This window comes from Tachypleus tridentatus, chromosome 2 (assembly GCF_004210375.1).
Source record: "Tachypleus tridentatus isolate NWPU-2018 chromosome 2, ASM421037v1, whole genome shotgun sequence".
Taxonomy (NCBI): Eukaryota; Metazoa; Arthropoda; class Merostomata; order Xiphosura; family Limulidae; genus Tachypleus; species Tachypleus tridentatus.
The window spans coordinates 148,262,595-148,287,938 of record NC_134826.1 but is presented as its reverse complement, the minus strand read 5'-3'; the positions used below and the strand labels follow the sequence as shown (position 1 = coordinate 148,287,938).

Below are 25,344 nucleotides of genomic sequence, written 5' to 3'. Positions count from 1 at the left end.
CAGCCAGCCTTGTGCAAACGCGTCTATCGACCATGCCAAAGCGAATGTTTGAAATTATTCGCAATAACGGCCGTGCAAGTCACTACTGAGATCTCTTGTTGGGCATTTCCTACCCTGTTTAGGACTTCTCGTTGATATGGTCCTAAACTTTTGACCAGCTAGTATTTATGCTAATTTCATAGTGTTGACGTTTTCCTATTACATGCTAAAAGTTTTTTATTTTTATTTTCCCTTTCCTTATTTTCATCTTTCGAAGCTCTATTCAAATAAGTGGTTGAGTCTAAGAACGCAAAATGCATATTATTTCTTTATGTTCATTGATCTTAAGATTTTGGCCAGCAGTGTATTGTTGGCTGTGCATTCCGTATGTCACGCCTGTTCTTTAATTTTGTAAATGATTCTTGAGAGTAACAATCAACAACATTTGTTTTACTAAAATGCACTAGAACATTGTTGAAACTTCGAGAAACTGGCATGTTTCATATAATAGCATTTAGTCGAGAGACAGTAATAGATGATTATTACTGGACAGTTAACGTAACTGTGCTATAATCCTCGGAAGTTATAATTATGATAAACGCCTATTAACCAGAAAACTACAGAGCTAGACCAAGGATTTACAGAAGTAGAACAATAAAAACCTTCAGTGAATTATTTCAGACGTTAGTGTTTCTACGAAGACATTAAATATCATCACTGAGAAAAGCCAGCTTGTTATGAAAAGCCAGCTACCGAGTCAAACTAGGTAGCTTTAACAAAATATGTGACAATATCAACTCAGCTACCGAGCCAAGCTAGGTAGCTTAAACAAGGTGTGTGACAATATCAACTCAGCTACCGAGCCAAGCTAGGTAGCTTTACCAAGGTTTGTTATAATATCAACTCACAATTAATGTACTCGTCGTGGACTTGGATCGTTAATAAAGTATACATTTCTAGACCGGATATAAGACCCAGTATTGTTTGTAAACATTTGTATACAAACCATTGTTTTTCTTTTTGTATATATATATATATATAATAAAGTATACAGTTCTAGACCGGATATAAGACCAAGTATTGTCTGTAAACATTTGTATACAAACCATTGTTTTTCTTTTTGTATATATATATATATATAATAAAGTATACAGTTCTAGACCGGATATAAGATCCAGTATTGTCTGTAAACATTTGTATACAAACCATTGTTTTTCTTTTTTGTATATATATATATAATAAAGTATACAGTTCTAGACCGGATATAAGACCCAGTATTGTCTGTAAACATTTGTATACAAACCATTGTTTTTCTTTTTGTATATATATATATATAATAAAGTATACAGTTCTAGACCGGATATAAGACCCAGTATTGTCTGTAAACATTTGTATACAAACCATTGTTTTTCTTTTTGTATATATATATATATAATAAAGTATACAGTTCTAGACCGGATATAAGACCCAGTATTGTCTGTAAACATTTGTATACAAACCATTGTTTTTAATTTTGTATATTAAAATACATTTGTGTCCAAAAGGAAACTTTATTGAAAAATATTAACATTTAATTAACTACTGAATTCAATCAAATTTCCAGTTATTTTAAATAGTAACATGTAAAATACGTGATATAATAAATCAGAAACTCGTTGTGCGCCAGTGGCATACAACGCTAAACACCAGGATTCGATACCCGTGGTGGACAGTGCACAGATAGCCCTGTGTGCTTGATTGAAAAACAACAACGCAGATTCGTTCGAAATAAATTACAATACGTTACAATATGGATCTAGTGGATTATTTTATTTTATTATTGTTACATGTGTTTGAATCTTTCCATTGGTCATTACTTGTCGTGAAATGTATTACACAAAACGTTAAATCACGTAAAATACTATGAAAAACAGCTTAAACTGAAGTGATGGTGAGCAGTATAATCTAGAATGAAACCAACAAAATTAACTGAAATTTCCAAACAAGAAATGCCTTAGTTTAAAACATGAAAAATATTAATTATTGAAATAACTTGGAACTCATAGAAGTCGACAAATGATAACAAAAAAGATTAGCTTATTGAAACAGGGAAATTATACATAAATCTCATAAATTGACTCGTCTGAAGAAAATGAAAGTGCCTAGGGATTGACACGTCATAATAAAATTGACACACCTAAACAGAAGTTATAGTCCTAGAGTTTGACACGTGATAATAAAACTGACACACCTAAACAGAAGGCGAAGTCCTAGAGTTTGACAAATACCAAATAAAATAGTGTGAAGCATGACCGAAATAAAACAAGAGGGAACCCTCAGTAGCCGCGGTACTTGAAATTCTTTCAGACAGTATTAAAGTAAACTAATGTATAAGACATAGGCATGGTGAAATAGAGCAACTTAAAGAGTTTGACATTCTAAGTCCAATATTGTAATCGGCCAAGGAATGAGGGAGCTATGAGTGAGTTAAAAAGTTTGCACTTGAGAAAGAAGACAACAAAAAGAAGTTGAGAGCCATTTTGCCGCAGCTGAAAAAGTACTGCCAGGCTTGGAAATGTTACTCAAACATTAAAATCTAATACATAAAGCAAATGTTTGTCTGTTTCTTTGCAAAAATCAGCATACTCAACGTTGTTACATGAAATGTGAAATTCTTATCCTTTATAATGATTAGGTATCTGTTTAGGTGATATCCCGAGCAACGCTGCGTAAGGGTGGTAGTAATAAATAAAGAACAGGACCTACCATAGTTTGACTAGTGAACTAAAAAATGAAGGGTGGGTCCCTACTCAAACTAAGAGGAAATCTAATTATTACTGTTCGTTATTAATGAGTAACTGTAATGATCTTTGTTATAACATTTCATACGTAAATGTAATGATCTTTGTTATTTTCCTTATAATAACATTTCATACGTAAATGTAATGATCTTTGTTATTTTCCTTATAATAACATTTCATACGTAAATGTAATGATCTCTGTTATTTTCCTTATAATAACATTTGATAGCATATTAAACTAAAATCAAGTCTAATTAGTATGGCCGATACAAATGTAAATATTTTATACAATATCAAACATTCACTTAATAAGTTGACAAGAACTCACTAAAGTTTATTTGTCCTTTTCTATTACGAACACACCAGACTTCAGAACCTGTAGATCATGTTACGATACTTTACTGACTTATTTTTACATATTTAGTGCACAAATATAGTCAACATGAGTCTATCAAAACTTGAAAAGCTCGAGAATGTATAGTTTCCACACTACTAGTAGACAAAACTTGAGTTTTTATTTAGTTTCTATTTGTTTCAAATCGATAAAGATTAACCTTGCATTATGGTATCACATATTTTAAATTTTGTTTTAAAGTTAAAAGTTTAAAGATATATCTGTAACGTTAAATTTACAATGCTTGAGTTTAACGGGTTGTTTAAAATATATGATAGAAAACACAACATAACAAAAATTTATTATGACAAAAATCTACGACATGAAGAATTACAATTCTCTTCTCTGAAACACAATGGTAAAAAAATATATGACATGAGGAACTATAATTCTGTTCTCTGAAACACAACGGTTAAAAGAAATTAAGAGGGTAAGAGGTAATGTTTAAAACACAACGTAATACTACGACTTGTTAATGAAGAGGTTAAGAGGTAATGTTTAAAACACAACGTAATGCTACGACTTGTTAATGAAGAGGTTAAGAGGTAATGTTTAAAACACAACGTAATACTACGACTTGTTAATGAAGAGGTTAAGAGGTAATGTTTAAAACACAACGTAATACTACGACTTGTTAATGAAGAGGTTAAGAGGTAATGTTTAAAACACAACGTAATACTACGACTTGTTAATGAAGAGGTTAAGAGGTAATGTTTAAAACACAACGTAATACTACGACTTGTTAATGAAGAGGTTAAGAGGTAATGTTTAAAACACAACGTAATACTACGACTTGTTAATGAAGAGGTTAAGAGGTAATATTTAAAACACAACGTAATACTACGACTTGTTAATGAAGAGGTTAAGAGGTAATATTTAAAACACAACGTAATACTACGACTTGTTAATGAAGAGGTTAAGAGGTAATATTTAAAACACAACGTAATACTACGACTTGTTAATGAAGAGGTTAAGAGGTAATGTTTAAAACACAACGTAATACTACGACTTTGTTAATGAAGAGGTTAAGAGGTAATGTTTAAAACACAACGTAATACTACGACTTGTTAATGAAGAGGTTAAGAGGTAATGTTTAAAACACAACGTAATACTACGACTTGTTAATGAAGAGGTTAAGAGGTAATGTTTAAAACACAACGTAATACTACGACTTGTTAATGAAGAGGTTAAGAGGTAATGTTTAAAACACAACGTAATACTACGACTTTTTTTAAAAGCACGAGTGTATAAATGTGCTGTTCTCGGAGTTTGATCATATTACTTGTTTAAATCCTTCCACATGGAGATATTATTCTGATGCACAAATGTTTGAAACCAAATTACCATCTGACAAAGTTTCTGGTTCTTTTTGACCAACTGATTCTAAAATCTTAAGAAATTCCAAGCAGTCCTCAATTTTCCTGTTATTGTCTTTCTATCATTTATGGGTAATCAAAGTATTTCTATCATTTGTGTATTATTAAAGTCGTTCAACAATTCTCGAGTTATCAAATTCTTTCTATTATTTGTGGAGAATCAAAGTATTTCTATCATTTGTGTATTATCAAAGTCGTTCAACAATTCCCGAGCTATCAAATTCTTTCTATCATTTATGGGTAATCAAAGTATTTCTATCATTTGTGTATTATCAAAGTCGTTCAACAATTCCCGAGCTATCAAATTCTTTCTATCATTTATGGGTAATCAAAGTATTTCTATCATTTGTGTATTATCAAAGTCGTTCAACAATTCCCGAGCTATCAAATTCTTTCTATCATTTATGGGTAATCAAAGTATTTCTATCATTTGTGTATTATCAAAGTCGTTCAACAATTCCCGAGTTATCAAATTCTTTCTATTATTTGTGGAGTATCAAAGTATTTCTATCATTTGTGTATTATCAAAGTCGTTCAACAATTCCCGAGTTATCAAATTCTTTCTATTATTTGTGGAGTATCAAAGTATTTCTATCATTTGTGTATTATCAAAGTCGTTCAACAATTCCCGAGCTATCAAATTCTTTCCATTATTTGTGGAGTATCAAAGTATTTCTATCATTTGTGTATTATCAAAGTCGTTCAACAATTCCCGAGCTATCAAATTCTTTCCATTATTTGTGGAGAATCAAAGTATTTCTATCATTTGTGTATTATTAAAGTCGTTCAACAATTCCCGAGTTATCAAATTCTTTCTATTATTTGTGGAGTATCAAAGTATTTCTATCATTCGTAAGCTATCAACGTTTACAGATTATGAGAGAAAATATCTAGCTTGGTAAGAAAACAACTTGTATTATTAATAAACAAACAACCTCTACCCCCAGGTTCGACTCACACTGACTTATCCCTTGGCCTGTTTTCTTTTTGTACAAGAGCCGCCTACCAACACTTGTTGTAACTGTAAGAACCATTTAAAGATTAGTCAATAAATACCCACAGATCTTCCTTCAATAACACGAAAAAGAACAACAAACACACATCAGTTACACATTACCCCGGACTTTGTAGGCCTTCAATCTGCAGTTGGTGAAGACCACTCTTATGTAAGTAAGCAACAGACACCCTTACTGTTAAAATTGTTTTAATTAGTATAATAAACCATCGCTTTGTTTTTCATATGTACGAAACTGTGAATGATATATTTTTATTTTATTCTTTTAGCATGACTTTCATGTACAAATGTGTTTGTGTTATTTTTCATCCATGTTAATATTAAATTTTAATTGTGTAATACAACTCAGTTTATATGTGTTTATATGTGTTTATTCTGCTCTTTACTTCTATCGCTGTTGTCGAAGGTATTAAACATCATCCGGAATTTACTTATTTTGCACGAGGAACATTTGGAGGGTCTCTAGCCTGATCCTGTTAAATATATGTCAGAACACAACGTTTGGGGTGTCCCTAGCTTGGTTCTGTTAATCATATCTCGGAACACAACGTTTGGAGTGTCTCTAGCCTGGTTCTCTTAATGATACGTCAAAGTACAACATTCGGAGCATCTCTAGCCTGGTTCTGTTTATGATATGTCAAAACACAATATTTGGAGCGTCTCCAGCCTGATCTTGTTAATGATACGTCAAAGCATAACGTTTTGGAGCGTCTCTAGCCTGATTCTGTTTATTATATGTCAGAGCACAACGTTTGGAGCGTCTCTAGCCTAATCCTGTTAATGATACGTTAGAGCACAACATTTGGAGCGTCTCTAGCCTGATCCTGTTAATGATATGTCAAAACACAACAATTGGAGCGTCTGTAGCCTGATTTTATTAATGATACGTCAAAGCACAACGTTTTGGAGCATCTCTAGCCTGATTCTGTTTATGATATGTCAGAACACAATGTTCAAAGTGTCTCTAGCCTAATCCTGTTAATGATACGTCAGAACACAACGTTTGGAGCGTCTCTAGCCTAATCCTGTTAATGATACGTCAGAGCACAACATTTAGAGCGTCTCTAGCCTCGTTCTTTTAATAATATGTCAGAACACAACGTTTGGAGTGTCTCTAGCCTGGTCCTGTTAAATATATGTCAGAACACAACGTTTGGGGTGTCCCTAGCTTGATTCTGTTAATCATATCTCGAAACACAACGTTTGAAGTGTCTCTAGCCTGGTTCTGTTAATGATACGTCAAAGCACACCATTTGGAGCGCCTCTAGTCTGGTTCTGTTTATGATATGTCAGAACACAACATTTGGAGCGTCTCCAGCATGATCCTGTTGATGATACGTCAGAGCACAACGTTTTAAGTGTCTCTAGCCTAATCCTGTTAATGATATGTCAAAACACAATGATTGGAGCATCTGTAGCCTGATCTTGTTAATGATAGTCAAAGCACAACGTTTGGAGTGTCTCCAGTTTGGTTCTGTTAATGATATGTCAGAGCAGAACATTTGGAGCGTCTCTAGCCTAATCTTGTTAATGATACGTCAGAGCAGAACGTTTTGGAGCGTCTCTAGCCTGATTCTGTTTATGATATGTCAGGGCACAACGTTTGTAGCGTCTCTAGCCTGATCCTGTTAATGATACGTCAGAGCACAACATTTTGGAGCGTCTCTAGCCTGATTCTGTTTATGCTATGTCAGGGCACAACGTTCGGAGCGTCTCTAACCTGATTCTGTTAATAATATGTCAGAACATAACGTTTGGAGCGTCTCTAGCCTGATCCTGTTAATGATACGTCAGAGCACAACATTTGGAGCGTTTCTAACCTGGTTCTTTTAATGATACGTCAGAGTTCAACGTTTGAAGTATCTTTAGCTTGGTTCTGTTAATAATATGTCAGAACACAACGTTTGGAGTGTCTCTAGCTTGGTTCTGTTAATGATACGTCAGAAAACAACGTTTGGAGCTTCTCTATACTGATCCTGTTAATAATATGTTAGAACACAACGTTTGGAATGTCTCTAGCCTTGTTCTGTTAATAAGATGTGAAACACAACGTTTGGAATGTCTCTGGTATTATCCTGTTAATGATACATCCCAGCAATTTCTTTTATCAAAGTATGGACATTTCGGTGTGCTTCGTTGTTATGAACTATTTGTTTTATCTTTAAAAGAACTTTTACGAGAACGTGTCAAGTTATTTGGCCAATGAAGATATGAAAAATGCAGAAGAAAGAAGTCAAAGCGGTTATTATGCATACACACGACAAAGGCTTGACCTCCTCAAAACAAACGCGAGGACATTCGTAGCTGCACTGGGGAAAAATGTTCCTTTCTGTCACGCAGTAAATAATCTGATGATGGAATGAGTGTATTCTCGAAATAGCATACTATACTTATAAATTAAAATTTAATGTGTTACTGCGACAACATGTTCAAACCTGAACACAGACTTTAATTTCCTCACATAAAACTGAACACAGACTTTAATTTCTGTTCATTTCAATAAACTATGACGAACTTTATAAGCACAAGAAACATGCAACTTTTAACATTTATTTTTCTGTAACACACCGACAGATGAAAACGGAATAATGACATTCTAAACCAAACTACTGTAAAAAATAACATGAGTAGGAGCTTAACAAATTTGAAAAAATCTGAAATCTTGTTTGAAAGAGACTTTAATCAGATTTCAGTCAGACTAGTCCAAGATCCAGAAGATATAAACTTGCTAATTTCTTTCAAAATAAACAAGTATATAATGGTATAAATGAAAAGGGACAGAGACTGAATTTTATGCCTACAGAGTTTAGAAGATGTAACAGTGGCAAATTTATTTGAATACATCACTTAAAGCTAAACAAGGTAAACCTGATGAGTTTAAAAACAAATGGAACATTTATTAACAGAAACTCTCCTCTTGTAGTACATCTAGTAAGGCATGTTTATTTTCTTGTAGCAAAGTCACATTGGGTTATCTGCTGTATCCATCGAGGGGAATCTAGCCCCTGATTTGAGCGTTATAAATCCGTAGACTTATCGCTGTATTAGCTGAGTGCTAATACACTCAAGGAAAGATATTTCGAGGATCATGGTTATATTTCTATTATAATGTATGCGAGTCTACTGAAAATAAAATCAGAAACTATTTTATGTTCTATCTTTTTCTAACAAATCAAATAAAACTTGGTACTTGAAACTTACTACACATATGAATTCATCTGAAAGCCCAATAGAAGAAAATTAAAAACAAAGACTTTACTTTTCCAGGATATTGCATAGAAGGTTATCTTTCTGTAATATTCCCAAGTCACCATAAATAAAATTACCTTTTCTAATACGACAATCCTCTGGTTCAGTTCCTGGTAGTCTTGTACAAACTTCTGATATTCAGGCACCGTGTGAAGATTCACTAAATAGACAAAAATATATCCTGAGAGGTTTCAGAGAAATACATATTGAAACGAAATATTGAGGAAAAAAATTGAAAACGTATTCTTTATAATAGTTTTGAATGAAGAATGAACTTTTTAAAAATAATTCAATATTAGTACAATTTATTTACTTAATTCCAGCTGGCTAAATCCATGAATTATCAACTGTTTCTTACACAATTTACTACCAGTGGAGTCCATATTTACATAATAACAAAACCATGGAATAGTAAGTTTTGTGGCACATAAATAGCTTAGAAAAATAAGATGTATTTAAAATAGTGATGTAGCGTGGGTTTCATTTAAAATAGTGATGTAGTGTGGGTTTCATTTAACATAATGATGTAGTGTGGATTTCATTTAAAATAGTGATATAGTGTGGGTTTCAATTAATTTAGTGATGTAGTGTGGGTTTCATTTAACATAATGATGTAGTCTGGGTTTCATTTAACATAGTGATGTAGTCTGGGTTTCATTTAACATATTGATGTAGTGTGGGTTTCATTTAATTTACTGATGTAGTGTGGGTTTCATTTAATATAGTGATGTAGTGTGGGATTCATTTAAAATAGTGATGTAGTCTGGGTTTCATTTAATATAGTGATGTAGTGTGGGTTTCATTTAATATAGTGATGTAGTGTAGGTTTCATTTAATATAGTGATGTAGTCTGGGTTTCATTTAATATAGTGATGTAGTATGGGTTTCATATAATATAGTGATGTAGTCTGGGTTTTATTTAATAGAGTGATGTAGTCTGGGTTTCATTTAATAGAGTGATGTAGTGTGAATTTCATTTAATATAGTGATGTAGTCTGGGTTTCATTTAATATAGTGATGTAGTATGGGTTTCATATAATATAGTGATGTAGTCTGGGTTTCATTTAATATAGTGATGTAGTCTGGGTTTCATTTAATAGAGTGATGTAATGTGGATTTCATTTAATATAGTGATGTAGTCTGGGTTTCATTTAATAGAGTGATGTAGTGTGGATTTCATTTAATATAGTGATGTAGTCTGGGTTTCATTTAATATAGTGATGTAGTGTGGGTTTCATTTAATATAGTGATGTAGTGTGGGTTTCATTTAACATAATGATGTAGTATGGGTTTCATTTAAAATAGTGATATAGTGTGGGTTTCATTTAATTTAGTGATGTAGTGTGGGTTTCATTTAACATAATGATGTAGTCTGGGTTTCATTTAATATAGTGATGTAGTGTGGGTTTCATTTAAAATAGTGATGTAGTTAATAAATTTAACTGTCTGTAACAACGATACAGTTTACAAAAGATGTTAATAAAAGTAACTGTCTGTAACAACGGTACAGTTTACAAAATATGTAAATAAATGTAATTGTCTGTAAGAACGGTACAGTTTACAAAATATATTAATAAATGTAACTGTCTGTAACAACGGTACAGTTTACAAAATATGTTAATAAATTTAACTGTCTGTAATAACGGTACAGTTTACAAAATATATTAATAAATGTAACTGTAACAACGGTACAGTTTACAGAATATATTAATAAATGTAACTGTCTGTAACAACGGTACAGTTTACAAAATATATTAATAAATGTAACTGTCTGTAATAACGGTAACACTAGTATGGTTATTACTGCGATTTTTTTCACATTTTCAGATTACTTTGAGAACGTCTTCGATGTAACGTTCGTGTATTAGATGAAAATACCAATTTTGACTTCTTGTCACATTTTATGTAGGATTGTACACTAAGTTATGAGTGGTATTTCACAAAGCCTTCGAATGATGTCTTTACAGGAAACAAAGAGACGTTACTTTTGCAGGATTTTCCGTCCTTCTGTAGGATAAATCCGTCGTGACACTCGCAGCTGTAACTGCCTGGAGTGTTAACACACTTGTGTTCACAGTTCCCGTTGTGTTTCAAACATTTATTCTCAACTATAGGAAAACAGAGAAGGAATCCAAAAGCTATACAAACATAAAACAATTAAACCTCACACACAAACACATTTCGCCGTTTTTAATGACTAATGTGTCGAGAAATATGCAGGATTTATTTTTAAAGATACCTCAAAGGTCTATAAATATTACGATGCACTATAATATACCATAGTGAAAACAGAGACTTTAAATCAACACGACTCAACTTTTATTATACCTAAATATCATCATAAGCATCAAATATTTATGTAATGTATTTTAGTTAAATCACAAAAACCTAATTATCAGTAGATGTTAACACACGAGGAAAACCAATAAACAAACTAAAAAAAATGCTCCCATAATATTCATGAATTTTAAATATTGTTTTATAATACGTGTATCATGACAGCTTTGTTGATTTCTTGCTTTTATAATACGCACATACTTATAAAACTTTCAAACTCAAAGTGCTGACGTAATACATTATAGCCACCTTGATTCTGTTCTCTACTTAGATGTGTGTCTATATTCTTTAAGTTTTCTGTAATTTAAATATTGCACGTGTGATTACTAGTGACAAGAAAAAAATACAATGAGAAAAAATAATGTAAATGTTTGTTTGTTTTGGAATTTCGCGCAAAGTTACACGAGGGTTATCTGCGCTACTTGTCTCTAATTTAGCGGTGTGAGACTAGAGGGAAGGCAGCTAGTCATCACCACCCACCGCCAACTCTTAGGCTTTTTTTTTTACCAATGAATAGTGGGATTGCCCATCACATCATAACGATCACACGACTGAGAGGGCGAGCATGTTTCGTATGACGGGTATTCGTACCAGTGACCCTCAGATTAAGAGTCGAGCGCTCTAACCACCAGGCCGTGTGAATGCATTTGTTTGGACGTGGATTTCGTGTTGTTGTTGTTTTTCAGTTAACACAAGCGTATGCTTGTAAAAAGCACATAACGTAGATAAGCAATGTCCTATGCTTGAAATACATGAGAGATGGACTTCATCAATTTAGTACTTAATTACTGGAAGAGTCTGAGATGTCATGAAGTTTGTTTTAAAAGACCTGGAAATTGTATTTCTCGTTGTGAATCCACAGACACTTCATGCGTAAGGGGGCTAAACTATCAGTTCGTCAGAGATCTCTACAATGCAAATATAACTGTTTTTAATTTGTAACAACTGAACTGGTGAAAAGTAGCCAGGCTGGAGCACTACCAAAGTTTTTCCATCTTCTTAAACCGATTAAATAGATCAACCGTCAATTTTATAACGCATATGTGGCTGGAATTTCAGAGCAAATTCAAAACAGTCATATTTTGAACGCCAGATCTTGCAATCCGCAGCCTCACAAGGCCATATCCAGCCCATTAAATGAAAGTATCGTTAATGTGAGCGTATTGAACATTTGTTTAAGAATTTAAAACATCTTTACGGTTTAAATAAATTATGTGACAAAATACCATAGTCTATATATGTAATAAATTATGTGACAAGATACCATAGTCTATATATGTAATAAATTATGTGACAAGATACCATAGTCTATATATGTAATAAATTATGTGACAAGATACCACAGTGTATATATATAATAAATTATGTGACAAGATACCACAGTGTATATATATAATAAATTATGTGACAAGATACCACAGTGTATATATGTGATCTTGAAAATGTTTCGTTTTTCTTGATGAATGAAGTTATTTTTGCAATATATAAATTAACAACCCTCCAATTAAGCTTCAGTTACCTTTTTCACAGGTTCGCCCGGTCCAGCCAGGCAGACAAGAGCACTGGTTTGGCCTCGAACAGGTTCCTCCATTTTTACAAGAATGTGAACAAATTGCTAATTAAAAAAAAAAAAAAAGTGTTAAAAGTGTAACCGGTTAGGAGTTTTTCCTTACGAAACATTTAATATTTCTGTTAGGTGTTAATATGCTACACAGAAAATTCAATACGACTTCTCGGTAATAAAAGGTACTAGCACAAACAGACAACTGCAATTAACCATCAGGAATTCTGAACTGGTAAATCTAAGGGCAGACAACCCCCTCTTCACCACTCCAACTCTTAGTTACTCCCGTCTCAATGTCTAGGGACATTATTCTTCTTCATTAACGACATACGAACTGTGGATGTATTCGTAGCAGGTTAACCATGAAGCTACACCCGGCCACTTGCAGAGCGTCGTCTAGTCTTGCCCAGTACATTTAACCGTATTTTCACAACTAATCTCTTCTATACTGACTTACTGATGTTGATTTATGTTGAAACATCAACTTGTAGTCACTAAATCATCCGTTTTCAAGAAGATAACAAACTATTTAAAAAAATAAACACAGATGGAACACGCAGTGGGTAAGTTAGAGACTCTCATGGGTCAAAGAAACAGCACGACGTTAGTATGATTACTTTGTCTATTTACAAACAGCACGACGTTAGAATGATTACTTTGTCTATTTACAAACAGCACGACGTTAGTATGATTACTTTGTCTATTTACAAACAGCACGACGTTAGTATAATAACTTTGTCTATTTACAAACAGCACGACGTTAGTATGATTACTTTGTCTATTTACAAACAGCACGACGTTAGTATGATTACTTTGTCTATTTACAAACAGCACGACGTTAGTATGATTACTTTGTCTATTTACAAACAGCACGACGTTGGTATGATTACTTTGTCTATTTACAAACAGCACGACGTTAGTATGATTACTTTGTCTATTTACAAACAGCACGACGTTAGTATGATTACTTTGTCTATTTACAAAGAGCACGACGTTAGTATGATTACTTTGTCTATTTACAAACAGCACGACGTTAGTATGATTACTTTGTCTATTTACAAACAGCACGACGTTAGTATGATTACTTTGTCTATTTACAAACAGCACGACGTTAGTATGATTACTTTGTCTATTTACAAACAGCACGACGTTAATATGATTACTTTGTCTATTTACAAACAGCACGACGTTAGTATGATAACTTTGTCTATTTACAAACAGCACGACGTTAGTATGATTACTTTGTCTATTTACAAACAGCACGACGTTAGTATGATTACTTTGTCTATTTACAAACAGCACGACGCTAGTATGATTACTTTGTCTATTTACAAACAGCACGACGCTAGTATGATTACTTTGTCTATTTACAAACAGCACGACGCTAGTATGATTACTTTGTCTATTTACAAACAGCACGACGTTAGTATGATTACTTTGTCTATTTACAAACAGCACGACGTTAGTATGATTACTTTGTCTATTTACAAACAGCACGACGTTAGTATGATTACTTTGTCTATTTACAAACAGCACGACGTTAGTATGATTACTTTGTCTATTTACAAACAGCACGACGTTAGTATGATTACTTTGTCTATTTACAAACAGCACGACGTTAGTATGATTACTTTGTCTATTTACAAACAGCACGACGTTAGTATGATTACTTTGTCTATTTACAAACAGCACGACGTTAGTATGATTACTTTGTCTATTTACAAACAGCACGACGTTAGTATGATTACTTTGTCTATTTACAAACAGCACGACGTTAGTATGATAACTTTGTCTATTTACAAACAGCACGACGTTAGTATGATTACTTTGTCTATTTACAAACAGCACGACGCTAGTATGATTACTTTGTCTATTTACAAACAGCACGACGTTAGTATGATTACTTTGTCTATTTACAAACAGCACGACGTTAGTATGATTACTTTGTCTATTTACAAACAGCACGACGTTAGTATGATTACTTTGTCTATTTACAAACAGCACGGCGTTAGTATGATTACTTTGTCTATTTATAATTATTTCAAGTTTTATTAATTATATTTATTTATCACACACACAAAACAGGAAATGTTTGGTTCCAATTACAAGACGTTCATCACGTACAGGTTTCTTGGAAAATCATGTTCTATAAGAACATCATAAGCAAGGGTGTTTCTTAGCATTGACCCACAAGGGTCCCTACTAGAAAAAAAACAACAAAAAACGTTAAAGTAAATAACTAGAAAATATTTTATTTAGGTTTCAAGCACTGCGTACTGAATATTTAACGAGGTGCTTGTCCATAATCCCATCATGTTTTTATGAGCACGCTGGAGTGAATATTTTTATAAAACCCCTGCAGTACTAAAGTTTACCTATCGTCTTTCACTGTGGTTAATTGCTTCCTAGGCCTTAGCAGTCCTGAGGTTTTGTTTTTACTTCCTGTATCCAGAAGAACTCCTAAACGTAGCTGAACCATATTATACAGTTTTAAATTCCAGTTTCTATTTTTAAAACTCAGTGATATTTGTTCCAAAGACAGAACCACAATGATTATAACATTTCGATGATATAATTAAATATATTTTACCTTCCATACATCCGTGTGCAGCAGGGCTTCTCCGAGTCCATCCTGGACAACATTCGTACGTTGTTTCAGTGCGAGGAACAGATTTGTAAACAGTACGATATGCAGTTTCATAAATTATACTGAAATAAAAACAGTTATACTAAAAAAAGTCTATACATGTAGTTTGTTTGTTTTAAATTTTGCACAAAGCTACACAACAGCTATCTGCGTTAGCCATCCCTAATTTAGCAGTGTAAGACTAGAGGGAAGGCAGTTAGTCATCACCACCCACCACCGACTCTTGGGATATTCTTTTACCAATGAATTGTGGGATTGATTATTACATTATAACGCCTCCAAGACTGAAAGGGTGAGCATGGTTGGTGTGACGGGTATTCAAACCCGCGATCCTCGGATTACGAATCGAGTGCCTTAACCACCTGGCCATGCCGAGCCCTAGACCTGTAGACAGTGTGATATGTCGGTTTGTAAACTATAGCAAACTTGAAACAAATACTCTGACATTTACACTGAAATAACAATGATTGCAGAATGAATATTTAAATCCATATTTCAAGCTGGTAACCTTATAATATTTATATTATTAATTACGTCCTAAATTAGAAACTTTACATCAGTTTCTCCATAATTCTTGCATATTTTAATTAACTTATTAATAAGATCAAAATTATTAAAAGGAAAAGTGATTTAAAATAGTGTTGAAACAAAGTTCCAGTAATCTATGATGTAATTTTTAGAATGCACTCACTAAGCCTTCACTACTTTGTTATTTAAAATAAACTCTGCACAATAATAATAACAAGATATGGCTGGAGTAAAATGCAAGGTTTTGTAATGTTTATGTTATTTAAGGTGATAGATAAGTCTCTTGTTACCCTTAAATTATATGTGTTTGTTACGTGTTTATAACATCAACAAGTGTATATGTACATAAATATCAAAATTAATAAAGTTGTTTTGAATTAAGCACAAAGCTACACATGGGTTATCTCTGCTCTGCTAACCACGGGTATCGAAACCTGGTTTTTAGCGTTTTAAGTCCGCAGACATACCGCTATGCCACTGGGGGACACTTAATAAATTAGTGAGTGACTCAGCTTCTCTCCCACATTGAACAATGTTTCCAAGTTACTGTGAGGCAGAGTTAAAATCAGTGTATCACAAAGTCTTCGGGTTAGAAAAAACAATTTCCTAACAAAGAATATTTTCTAAAAGTAAATACTCAACCAACTGTTCTCTGTATGTGTATATCTACTGTAACAGTTGTTATGGTGTACGCTCAGTGCATATCCTGTAACATTCTGAGAATATATATTTTTTTAATTTAGCGTAAAACTACACAACAGCTATTTGCATTAGCTGTACCTAATTTAGCAGTGTAAGACTAGAGGGAAGGCAGCAAGTAATCACCACCCACCGCCAACTGTTGGGTTTTTAGAATGCATTTTACCAACGAATAGCGGGATTGATCGTTACATTATAACTCTCCCACGGCTGAAAGGGCGAGTGTGTTTGATGTGACGGGGATTCGAACCCGCTACCCTCGGATTACGAGTCGAGGGCCCTAACCACCTGGCCATGCCAGGGCCCATTCTGTGGTAAGAAATCAACTATTATAGTGTTCTAATATAAATCTGGTTTATTACCAAGTGTGGTCCGTGGTAGGTCATGGATAAGTTTACTGACTTATAACACTAAAATCCATGGTTCGATTATCGGAGTGAACAGATAGTCAATTGTTTAGAGTTTCACTGGAAACCACGAAACAAACAACTGAACAAACCACGAAACAAACTGAAAAAACAGATATAACAACAACGTTCAGTAAACCTAGCGTGTTATCAATTAGTTCTCTTTCCGAACAAATACATGACATTTCTTCTTCTCTACAACTAATATACAGCTTTAAATTCTGATCTAGTTTTGTTTATGCATAACAGGTGTCAGGCAAGTAAAAGTCACTGAAACCTAATCAGTTGCGAAGAGTTGAACGTATTGTGAGCACAAAGCGAAGACTCGTATTTCACACACACACACACACATACATTTATATAGTTGTGACGTAATTTTTCTTTACAACTTCACGGGATTGTAGTGCACGCGATAGTCTACACGTCGTAATGATTATTACAGTCCTTCTATATATACACTCAGATTTTATAATTAAGCACCTCACTAAAGTTATGATACACTATTTGCTTGGTAAAATCACGAGACATATTTATAGTAAGTTTGGGCCAAAAATGTTCATATAGGAACATTTGTTATCCATTACTGCTCTTTTTAAATGCAAGCTATATTTAATAACACGTTATATCTGCACTCTATTTCCTGATTATATGAAAGTTAACACAAGACTTTTAACCACTGAATAGCCTACTTAACAAATGTATCACACAGAGATAGTGAAACCCTGACAAATGTATCACACAGAGATAGTGAAACCCTGACAAATGTAACAAACAGATATAGTGAAACCCTGACAAATGTAACAAACAGAGATAGTGAAACCCTGACAAATGTATCACACAGAGATAGTGAAACCCTGACAAATGTATCACACAGAGATAGTAAAACTCTGACAAATGTATCACACAGAGATAGTGAAACCCTAACAAATGTATCACACAGAGATAGTGAAACCCTGACAAATGTATCACACAGAGATAGTGAAACCCTGACAAATATATCACACAGAGATAATGAAACCCTGACAAATGTATCACACAGAGATAGTAAAACTCTGACAAATGTATCACACAGAGATAGTGAAACCCTGACAAATGTATCACACAGAGATAGTGAAACCCTGACAAATATATCACACAGAGATAATGAAACCCTGACAAATGTATCACACAGAGATAGTAAAACTCTGACAAATGTATCACACAGACATAGTAAAACTCTGACAAATGTATCACACAGAGATAGTAAAACCCTAACAAATGTATCACACAGAGATAGTAAAACTCTGACAAATGTATCACACAGAGATAGTGAAACCCTAACAAATGTATCACACAGAGATACTGAAACCCTGACAAATGTATCACACAGAGATAGTGAAACCCTGACAAATGTATCACACAGAGATACTGAAACCCTGACAAATGTATCACACAGAGATAATGAAACCCTGACAAATGTATCACACAGAGATAGTAAAACTCTGACAAATGTATCACACAGAGATAGTGAAACCCTGACAAATGTACCACACAGAGATAGTGAAACCCTGACAAATGTAACAAACAGAGATAGTGAAACCCTAACAAATGTATCACACAGAGATAATGAAACCCTGACAAATGTATCACACAGAGATAGTGAAACACTGACAAATGTATCACACAGAGATAGTGAAACACTGACAAATGTATCACACAGAGATAATAAAACTCTGACAAATGTATCACACAGAGATAGTGAAACCCTAACAAATGTATCACACAGAGATAGTGAAACCCTGACAAATATATCACACAGACATAGTAAAACTCTGACAAATGTATCACACAGAGATAGTAAAACCCTAACAAATGTATCACACAGAGATAGTGAAACCCTGACAAATGTATCACACAGAGATAGTAAAACTCTGACAAATGTATCACACAGAGATAGTGAAACCCTGACAAATGTATCACACAGAGATAGTGAAACACTGACAAATATATCACACAGAGATAGTGAAACCCTAACAAATGTATCACACAGAGATAGTGAAACCCTGACAAATGTATCACACAGAGATAGTGAAACACTGACAAATATATCACACAGAGATAGTGAAACCCTAACAAATGTATCACACAGAGATAGTGAAACCCTGACAAATGTAACAAACAGAGATAGTGAAACCCTGACAAATGTATCACACAGAGATAGTGAAACCCTGACAAATGTAACAAACAGAGATAGTGAAACCCTGACAAATGTAACAAACAGAGATAGTGAAAAACTGACAAATGCATCACACAGAGATAGTGAAACCCTGACAAATGTATCACACAGAGATAGTGAAACACTGACAATTGTATTACACAGAGATAGTGAAACTCTGACAAATGTATCACACAGAGATAGTGAAACCCTGACAAATGTATCACACAGAGATAGTGAAACCCTGACAAATGTATCACACAGAGATAGTGAAACCCTGACAAATGTATCACACAGAGATAGTAAAACTCTGACAAATGTATCACACAGAGATAGTGAAACCCTAACAAATGTATCACACAGAGATACTGAAACCCTGACAAATGTAACAAACAGAGATAGTGAAACCCTGACAAATGTATCACACAGATATAATAAAACACTGACAAATGTATCACACAGAGATAATGAAACCCTGACAAATGTATCACACAGAGATAGTAAAACTCTGACAAATGTATCACACAGAGATAGTGAAACCCTGACAAATGTACCACACAGAGATAGTGAAACCCTGACAAATGTAACAAACAGAGATAGTGAAACCCTAACAAATGTATCACACAGAGATAATGAAACCCTGACAAATGTATCACACAGAGATAGTGAAACACTGACAAATGTATCACACACAGATAGTGAAACACTGACAAATGTATCACACAGAGATAATAAAACTCTGACAAATGTATCACACAGAGATAGTGAAACCCTAACAAATGTATCACACAGAGATAGTGAAACCCTGACAAATATATCACACAGACATAGTAAAACTCTGACAAATGTATCACACAGAGATAGTAAAACCCTAACAAATGTATCACACAGAGATAGTGAAACCCTGACAAATGTATCACACAGAGATAGTAAAACTCTGACAAATGTATCACACAGAGATAGTGAAACCCTGACAAATGTATCACACAGAGATAGTGAAACACTGACAAATATATCACACAGAGATAGTGAAACCATAACAAATGTATCACACAGAGATAGTAAAACTCTGACAAATGTATCACACAGAGATAGTAAAACTTTGACAAATGTATCACACAGAGATAGTGAAACCCTAACAAATGTATCACACAGAGATAGTGAAACCCTGACAAATGTAACAAACAGAGATAGTGAAACCCTGACAAATGTACCACACAGAGATAGTGAAACCCTGACAAATGTAACAAACAGAGATAGTGAAACCCTGACAAATGTAACAAACAGAGATAGTGAAAAACTGACAAATGCATCACACAGAGATAGTGAAACCCTGACAAATGTATCACACAGAGATAGTGAAACACTGACAATTGTATTACACAGAGATAGTGAAACTCTGACAAATGTATCACACAGAGATAGTGAAACCCTGACAAATGTATCACACAGAGATAGTGAAACCCTGACAAATGTATCACACAGAGATAGTGAAACCCTGACAAATGTATCACACAGAGATAGTAAAACTCTGACAAATGTATCACACAGAGATAGTGAAACCCTAACAAATGTATCACACAGAGATAGTAAAACTCTGATAAATGTATCACACAGAGATAGTGAAACCCTAACAAATGTATCACACAGAGATAGTGAAACCCTGACAAATGTATCACACAAAGATAGTGAAACCCTGACAAATGTATCACACAGAGATAGTCAAACCCTAACAAATGTATCACACAGAGATAGTGAAACCCTGACAAATGTATCACACAGAGATAGTGAAACCCTGACAAATGTATCACACAGAGATAGTGAAACCCTGACAAATGTAACAAACAGACATAGTGAAAAACTGACAAATGTATCACACAGAGATAGTGAAACCCTGACAAATGTAACAAACAGAGATAGTGAAACCCTGACAAATGTAACAAACAGACATAGTGAAAAACTGACAAATGTATTACACACAGATAGTGAAACACTGACAAATGTATCACACAGAGATAATGAAACCCTGACAAATGTAACAAACAGAGATAGTGAAACCCTGACAAATGTATCACACAGAGATAGTGAAACACTGACAAATGTATCACACAGAGATAGTGAAACTCTGACAAATGTATCACACAGAGATAGTGAAACACTGACAAATGTATCACACAGAGATAGTGAAACCCTGACAAATGTATCACACAAAGATAGTGAAACCCTGACAAATGTATCACACAGAGATAGTGAAACCCTGACAAATGTATCACACAGAGATAGTGTGAAACTCATATTTAATGAGATAAATTTAGTTCCTTTTCCATTCTCACGGTTTCAACAGAACCGTTTAAATATATTTTGTTCTGTAACTGAAAACATTACTTAGAGCAGTAATAAATGGCATGACTTTTCACCATTTTAAACCAACTTTTGTGTTTATTAAATAATAAGGAAACAATAGTTAAGGTCTATTAATGAACGGCATAATTCTAGCTAGGTTGTAAGTAAAATATTCTGTTTATTAGACGAAAAGATCACAATATTTAAGTTCCAGTGATTAAAAGTACGAATTCTGACATAATAACTACCAGGTTGTAAGTAAAATATTCTATTTATTAGACGTATTTTAACATGTTAAAATCCCTTCATTAGAATACTATTTTTAACAAAAAATATTTCCCTCTATAGTTTTTTCAATTTAATTAGTGACACAATGCAAATCTTGTGAAAGTTACAAAACGTAGGAGTGTAAACTGGTCATTCAAGTCTACAAATGAAACGAGAATTTGTTGTTTTATCATTGGCTTCGAATCATGTTCATGGATGCGTATCAGGTCAGATAATTCATACATTAAATACGTACAATCTTATCTTGAAAATGCTGGTATTAACATCAGGTCAGATAATTCATACATTAAATACGTACATTCTTATCTTGACGATGCTGGTATTAACATCAGGTCAGATAATTCATACATTAAATACGTACAATCTTATCTTGAAAATGCTGGTATTAACATCAGGTCAGATAATTCATACATTAAATACGTACATTCTTATCTTGACGATGCTGGTATTAACATCAGGTCAGATAATTCTAACATTAAATACGTACATTCTTATCTTGAAGTTGCTGGTATTAACATCAGGTCAGATAATTCATACATTAAATACGTACATTCTTATCTTGAAGTTGCTGGTATTAACATCAGGTCAGATAATTCATACATTAAATACGTACATTCTTATCTTGAAGTTGCTGGTATTAACATCAGGTCAGATAATTCTAACATTAAATACGTACATTCTTATCTTGAAGTTGCTGGTATTAACATCAGGTCAGATAATTCATACATTAAATACGTACATTCTTATCTTGAAGTTGCTGGTATTAACATCAGGTCAGATAATTCATACATTAAATACGTACATTCTTATCTTGAAGTTGCTGGTATTAACATCAGGTCAGATAATTCATACATTAAATACGTACATTCTTATCTTGAAGTTGCTGGTATTAAGAATTGTTCACAATTATTTCTGCCATCTGGCAGTTTGTCATAGCAACAATACGTTAAGTATTATATTTTTAATTACTAAATGTATTTATTATCAGATTGTTGTTGTCATGGTTTATTCAGACTTGTTCTTATAGCTAGGTCAGTAGCTAACCGATAACATCTTAGGTCACTATTTCATGTAGCTTCATGGGTATAACTGTAACTTATTGATACAATGTATGTATAGTTGTCTTCGCAAACACACCTGTAAATTACCGATACAATGTGTGTACCTTGTAATGGTTGACTTCACAAACACAACTATAACTTACCGATATGATGTGTGTACCTTGTAAGGGTTGTCTTCACAAACACACCTGTAACTTACCGATATGATGTATGTACCTCGTAAGGGTTGTCTTCACAAACACACCTGTAACTTACCGATACGATGTGTGTACCTTGTAAGGGTTGTCTTCACAAACACACCTGTAACTTACCGATATGATGTATGTACCTTGTAAGGATTGTCTTCACAAACACACCTGTAACTTACCGATACGATGTGTGTACCTTGTAAGGGTTGTCTTCACAAACACACCTGTAACTTACCGATATGATGTGTGTACCTTGTAAGGGTTGTCTTCACAAACACACCTGTAACTTACCGATATGATGTGTGTACCTTGTAAGGGTTGTCTTCACAAACACACCTGTAACTTACCGATATGATGTATGTACCTCGTAAGGGTTGTCTTCACAAACACACCTGTAACTTACCGATATGATGTGTGTACCTTGTAAGGGTTGTCTTCACAAACACACCTGTAACTTATCGATATGATGTATGTGCCTTGTAAGGGTTGTCTTCACAAACACATCTGTAACTTACCGATATGATGTATGTACCTTGTAAGGGTTGTCTTCACAAACACAACTATAACTTACCGAGATGATGTACATATTTTGTAATGGTTGTCCTCACAAACACACCTGTAACTTACCGATATAACACACATATATTGTAATGGTTGCCCTCACAAACACTCCTGTAACTTACCGATACGATGTACATATTTTGTCAGAGTTGTCTTCACAGGCACGTCTGTAACTTTTGTAAGCAGGCTTATTATAGGATTCGCGCTGTTTTAACGGAGTGTTGACCACACTGTTACGGGCACACACGTGTCGCCTAAAAAAAAGTGTTAATACAATTAAATTTTCGTAATGAATAAGCTCAAAATAGAATGTTGAATAAGAATTACATGAAAATAAATATTTTAATACAAAAATCTCCCAAAGAGAAGATGTAGTTCCTTACTTAAAAATCTTAGGTAAAGAACTGTTCGCTATGTAGTCAACATTTCTAGTTATATGTCGGTCAACACTACTAAACAGACAGTCAACACTATTAAATAGACCGTCAACATTATTAAATATACAGTCAACACTACTAAACAGACAGTCAACACTGTTAAATATACAGTCAACACAACTAAAGAGACATTCAACAATATTAAATAAACAAACAACATTATTAAATAGACAGTCAACACTATTAAGTAGAGAGTCAACGCTATTAAATAGACAGTCAACACTATTAAGTAGAGAGTCAACGCTATTAAGTAGACAGTCAACACTATTAAGTAGACAGTTAACACTACTAAAAAGACAGTTAACACTACTAAACAGAAGTCAACACTACTAAAAAGACAGTTAATACTACTAAATAGACAGTTAACACTATTAAGTAGACAGTCAACACTACTAAATAGACAGTCAACACTACTAAAAAGACAGTTAACACTATTAAATAGACAGTCAACACTATTAAGTAGACAGTCAACACTACTGAACAGACAGTCAACATTTATTCATATCTCTCTCTCTCATTATATACTGGCTGGTAAAGAACTGTTGAAAACAAAGTAAACATTTTTATTTACGTTTTTCTCATTATATACTGGCTGGTAAAGAACTGTTGAAAACAAAGTAAACATTTTTATTTACGTTTTTCTCATTATATACTGGCTGGTAAAGAACTGTTGAAAACAAAGTAAACATTTTTATTTACGTTTTCTCATTATATACTGGCTGGTAAAGAACTGTTGAAAACAAAGTAAACATTTTATTTACGTTTTTCTCATTATATACTGGCTGGTAAAGAACTGTTGAAAACAAAGTAAACATTTTATTTACGTTTTTCTCATTATATATTGGTTGGTAAAGAACTGTTGAAAACAAAGTAAACATTTTATTTACGTTTTTCTCATTATATACTGGCTGGTAAAGAACTGTTGAAAACAAAGTAAACATTTTATTTACGTTTTTCTCATTATATACTGGTTGGTAAAGAACTGTTGAAAACAAAGTAAACATTTTATTTACGTTTTTCTCATTATATACTGGTTGGTAAAGAACTGTTGAAAACAAAGTAAACATTTTTATTTACGTTTTTCTCATTATATACTGGTTGGTAAAGAACTGTTGAAAACAAAGTAAACATTTTTATTTACGTTTTTCTCATTATATACTGGCTGGTAAAGAACTGTTGAAAACAAAGTAAACATTTTTATTTACGTTTTCTCATTATATACTGGCTGGTAAAGAACTGTTGAAAACAAAGTAAACATTTTATTTACGTTTTTCTCATTATATACTGGCTGGTAAAG

The 25,344-nt window shown here is 33.5% G+C and overlaps 1 protein-coding gene across 7 annotated transcripts in view; it reads right to left on the bottom strand.

The window, feature by feature from the left end:
• Nucleotides 1-25,344, bottom strand: part of LOC143245336 (epidermal growth factor-like protein 8) — a 107,128-nt gene that overhangs the window by 5,384 nt on the left and 76,400 nt on the right. For 5 of the 7 annotated variants that reach the window (XM_076491570.1, XM_076491568.1, XM_076491569.1 and 2 more), the window contains exons 3-7: nt 23,733-23,864; nt 15,285-15,403; nt 12,650-12,745; nt 10,779-10,901; nt 8,871-8,953 (exon numbers count right to left, since the gene is read on the bottom strand). In XM_076491570.1, the coding sequence (XP_076347685.1) occupies nt 8,871-8,953; nt 10,779-10,901; nt 12,650-12,745; nt 15,285-15,403; nt 23,733-23,864 (553 nt within the window). Of the gene's footprint in view, nt 1-3,087; nt 3,136-5,487; nt 5,551-8,295; nt 8,665-8,870; nt 8,954-10,778; nt 10,902-12,649; nt 12,746-15,284; nt 15,404-23,732; nt 23,865-25,344 lie in introns of those variants that run through there. The other 2 variants (XR_013025576.1, XM_076491572.1) reach the window with 2 other exon arrangements.